The sequence below is a fragment of the Octopus bimaculoides genome, chromosome 20, assembly GCF_001194135.2.
Source record: "Octopus bimaculoides isolate UCB-OBI-ISO-001 chromosome 20, ASM119413v2, whole genome shotgun sequence".
NCBI classification, from domain to species: domain Eukaryota; kingdom Metazoa; phylum Mollusca; class Cephalopoda; order Octopoda; family Octopodidae; genus Octopus; species Octopus bimaculoides.
Genome location: NC_069000.1, coordinates 15902756 through 15907403, shown reverse-complemented (window position 1 = coordinate 15907403; position 4648 = coordinate 15902756). Strand labels below are relative to the sequence as shown.

Here is a 4648-nt window from a genome sequence, read left to right as displayed (position 1 = left end):
GTACCATGTAGTCTGACTGAAGCTGAGGTCCCATGGTTACAAAGTACATGTCTTACCTAAAACAGACATTGGAACTTGGTGCGTTTGTGTTTTTATGTTTGTTTGTCCCCACCACTGCTTGACAACTGGTGTTGGCAGGCTTACATACCTATAACTTAGCAGTTTGGCAAAACAGACCGATGGAATAAGTACCAGGCTTAGCAAAATATTAAGTACTGAGTTCAACTCATTCAACTAAAAATTCTTCAATGTGGTACCCCAGCATGGCCACAGTCTAATGACTAATAAAAGATATGTGTGCGTGAGTATATATATATATATATATACACACAAAACTCAGATACATAAATGCAAATTTGATATTCACATTTAATACAGACTGATTTACCTGGTGGTAATGTTGGCTTCAATTCTTTCTCTTTGGACTCTGTTTCTTTTGCCCTATTTTTTTCATTTTCATTCACTCCTTCCTTTTTCTTCTTTTCTTCCTCTTTGTGCTCTTCTGTCTTTCTCTCAGGCTTCTCTTCTTCTTCCTCTTCTTCACTATCTGAGGATGAGTCAGCAAATATAGCTTTAAAGAGATCCATAGGTGGCCTCTCTCCCTCTTCTACAGTCTGAAATGAAAGAAACCAGAAGGCTTCTATAAATAACAAATCCAATAAAACAAAAGTATTTATTGGGGCAGTTTAAAATATTTGTGTCCCACATCAGCTTCACTTCACAAGTCAACATAAGCCATATTATGTGTAAATTCATAAATCAAAATACAATATAATTCACTGCAAAGAAATTTTCCTTCAACTCTGAACACAATTCAAGTTCATTTGTAAACCACCAAAATTCTCTGCCCTTTAAATGATTAAAGACAAAATTGACCTCGTAACAAAGATGGAATAAGGATAAAGATAGAAACCTGGTTGAGAGATTTTCAACCAGGTTGAAAATCTATGAAACATACATCAGAAAAGGTAATGGACAAAAAGGGGGAGGGAAAAATCCTCTGGGACTTTGACTTCCAGACAGACAAGGTGTTAGTAAGCTTTAGGAGGGACAAAACAAGAGTGCCTAATAACTGATGAGGCAGCACCAGGAGATCAACATATTATCATGAAAGAAAGAGAAAAGATTGATGAATACGGAGACCTGAGAATTGAGATCGCTAAGATGTGGCAGCTACGAGAGTCAAGCATAAAGGTTGTCCCTATTGTCATCGGAACATTGGGTTCAATACCACCCAACCTAGAAAAACATCAGGAAACTTAAGAAATAACCTACAATCTAGGTGTATTGCAAAAATCGGCATTACTTGGAACTGCACACATATTGCACAAAGTACTGTCTGGTACTTATTTTATTGACCCTGAAATGATGAAAGGTAAAGTCGACCGCAACAGAATTTGAACTCAGAATGTAGCAACAGGCAAAATATCACTAAGCATTTTGTCAAGCATGCTAACAATTCTGCCAGCTTGGTACCTTCTTAATAATAATAATAATAATAATAATAATAATATTAATAATAATAATAATAATAATAATAATAGTAATGATTTCTAAAGTAAGCATAAAGACTTAAATTTCAGATCAAATTCAGTCCCCGACTGAAAGGGTGGAATACTAATTTTTTTACTTACTGGTTGAGGAGTTGATGTTATCACTGGTTCTTTGTCGGGACTATCAGAGCTGGAAGGTGTAGAGGCTGGCTTCTCAGCCATTAGGTGACTGAAAATGGAAGGTTTTTCAGGTGCAGGGGTTGTTGTTTTATCACTGGTATTCTTTGCCGCGTTGTCACTGCTCTTCAGAGGATCAGCTGATAATGATGGATCAGCATTGAAAGCAAAAATACAGAGGATTCAAGAAGAAAAAACAAATCCCCAAATAATGAAGTAGAAAAAAAAAGAAAGAAAAAAGCTTCAAAGGGGACATATGATCTTGACATGCATGATAACGATGCTCATTTACAAACATCATATATCTAAACAAGAGTACACACGCACACACACATACATATACACTCATAAAAGAGGCTAAATTGGCTTAGCAGGAATATATATATATATATTTATATCATCATCATCATCATCGTTTAATGTCCGCTTTCCATGCTAGCATGGGTTGGACAATTTGACTGAGGACTGGTGAACCAGACTCCAATCTGATCTGGCAGAGTTTCTACAGCTGGATGCCCTTCCTAATGCCATATATATATATATATATGACTAACAAGTATTTCATGCACCTTAGCCATGATAGAACTTTGTTTCAACCAATTTAACCATATTGGGTTGTCATTAATTTGTTCATCCCCACCACCTCCTGCCCCATTTATTTTATTCTTTTCCAATGTTATTTGAATAAAAATGAAAAATATTTTTCTCTGTGGAAGGGAGAGACCCAGGAAGATGTGGGATGAGATGGTGAAATATGATCTTCAGATGTTGAAACTGTTAGTAATTCACTGTGCTTGAGAAGACATGTCAAACTAAGTGAAATCATAGTCATGGCTGGTGCTGGTGACACATAGAAGGCACCTGTGCCAGTGATATGTTAAAGGCACCCATGCTGGTGATACATTAAAGGCACCCATACCAGTGACACATTAAAGGCACCCAGTATACTTTATGAAGTGGTGGCATTAGGAAGGGCATCCAGCTGTAGAAACCAAGCCAAAACAGACTGGTACCTGGTGCAGCTCTCCGGCTTACCACTTCCAATCAAACTGCCTAACCCATGCCAGCATAGAAAATGGACGTTAAATGATGATGATGATGTAGTTAGTAAGCAGCAGCAGTTTCATGGCTTTTTTTTTCTAGTTCTATTCTTCTTCTACAACTTTTGTTTATCATTTTTGAAATTGAAATAAATTCTACCTCTTTCCAGGTAGAGTACTAACATCAAACTAAACTCAACACTGCAAGCAAAAATGACAACAATAAATAAAATCAAAGTTGGACTTAATACAAATAAAAAAGACCACATTACAGTACCTTGCTGACATTTGTTTTTCTCTTCTGTTACCGGCGGTGGTGCAAGAAAATCAAAAATGGAATATTTGTCATGTCTTGATCTTGGTACACCAATAATACCAGACCTAAAATATACCAAACTTCTGTGTAAGCGTGTCCAGCCATGCGAGAAAATTGTTTTACTTGAAAACATAAATCCAAAAAATTTCACTCATCGAATTTTTTTTTTAAATCAGTGTTTAAAATATGGAGCGTCCAAATTTTTTGCTTAAATCCTAGCAATGGACCACACTTGGGTGCATCATCATTCCATTAAATGTGTTTACGGGGAGAAAAATATTGGAAAACATCAATACATGTGAGAGTGAAATGAAACAAGAAAGGTATCAGATGACCAGGAGTTGTGCTAAAAATGACAATTAAATCGCCCTAAAATTTTCCAAAAATTCCAAACATACAAAGAAGTTATGTGGGTTTATATGGGGTGCTTAACCCTTTGAGCCCTGACCTCCTGAACCTTATTTTACCACATACCTGGCACCCCACTGGTGCTATAGTATAGAGTGGTGCTATGGTATAGAGAAAAATAAGCCATCCACCGGTAAACCAGTGTTACAGGCTCAAATAGTCAAACCATAATTCTGCTGAATAAATGTATAATGAAGATAGTGGCAACAACAGAGTAATACCATCATAATTTATGACGATGATGATGATGAAGGAAAGCACAAAGCATCATAATAAATAGAGGATCTTTACAGCAAGAAAGTGTGTTGTGAGATAGCAGTGCTGTCCCTGCATTCAACACTGAAATACTAGTTACAAGTCAATAGCCTCACTGACCCAAAACATTGTGTCAAGGAGGATAGAGGAACAGCAATTCAAGTTGAATCTACTTCATGAAAACAATGAGAATTTGTGGGTATACAGAAATACACTGGACACTGGGGAGAGAGCAGTATGTCCACATTGTAACAGTCCACTCCATATGACTCATCAGTGCATATTGGAGAGTGCAGTGTAGTCTTAAGCTAGGTAGAGGCTAGGCATAACTGGAGAAAAATAAGAGTTGTGGGTCACACTTAATTCGTTCAACCAACTAACTGTATGCTATAGGTCTGCTTGATCAGAATTGCCTTCGGGCCATACAACAAGTTATACATTGAGAACAAAGGTAGGTCACATACCCTGGGTGGGGGTCAGGAACATTGAACCGTCGACACAACAATTTGTCAGGGTGCCAATCAAATATTTCCCGTGTTAATTTTCCATACAGTTTCATTTCTGCTGCATTTGACAAATCTTTCTTTTTGGCCTGCAATAATTAAAACCAGAAAAAAACATGGTTGATCTGTCAGGGCATAAACACAGCTTTACATAAACTCATAACGTGCACAGTGTCAACAAGGGACCACCAAATATTACTCAACCTGCAAGAAGTAGCAGCTATATCCCCCTCAAATCACAATCTGCCGTAATAATGAAAGACATAGATAATGAAGCCTTGGGTTCAGTCTGCTTGGAAAAAAAGATGGGATGGTCATGGCTAACCTGGAGCAAAACAACACCACTTACAAGATGCTATATATAGCAACCAAATCCTCTTCTAATCAAACTCTACTGTCTTAAAAAAAGTAGCACAAATTAAACAATGTCACATGCTTATATATATATATATATAT

The 4648-nt window shown here is 37.0% G+C and overlaps 1 protein-coding gene across 1 annotated transcript in view; it reads right to left on the bottom strand.

Annotated features, from left to right (window-relative positions):
• Positions 1-266: 266 nt before the first annotated feature.
• The window catches only part of LOC106879097 (G patch domain-containing protein 1), a 25394-nt gene continuing 21012 nt past the window's right edge, over positions 267-4648 (bottom strand). Inside the window, exons 12-15 of the mRNA XM_014928532.2 lie at positions 4154-4281; positions 2988-3091; positions 1635-1810; positions 267-614 (exon numbers count right to left, since the gene is read on the bottom strand). Of these exons, the coding sequence (XP_014784018.2) occupies positions 282-614; positions 1635-1810; positions 2988-3091; positions 4154-4281 (741 nt within the window). The 3' untranslated portion in view covers positions 267-281. The remainder of the gene's footprint in view (positions 615-1634; positions 1811-2987; positions 3092-4153; positions 4282-4648) is intronic.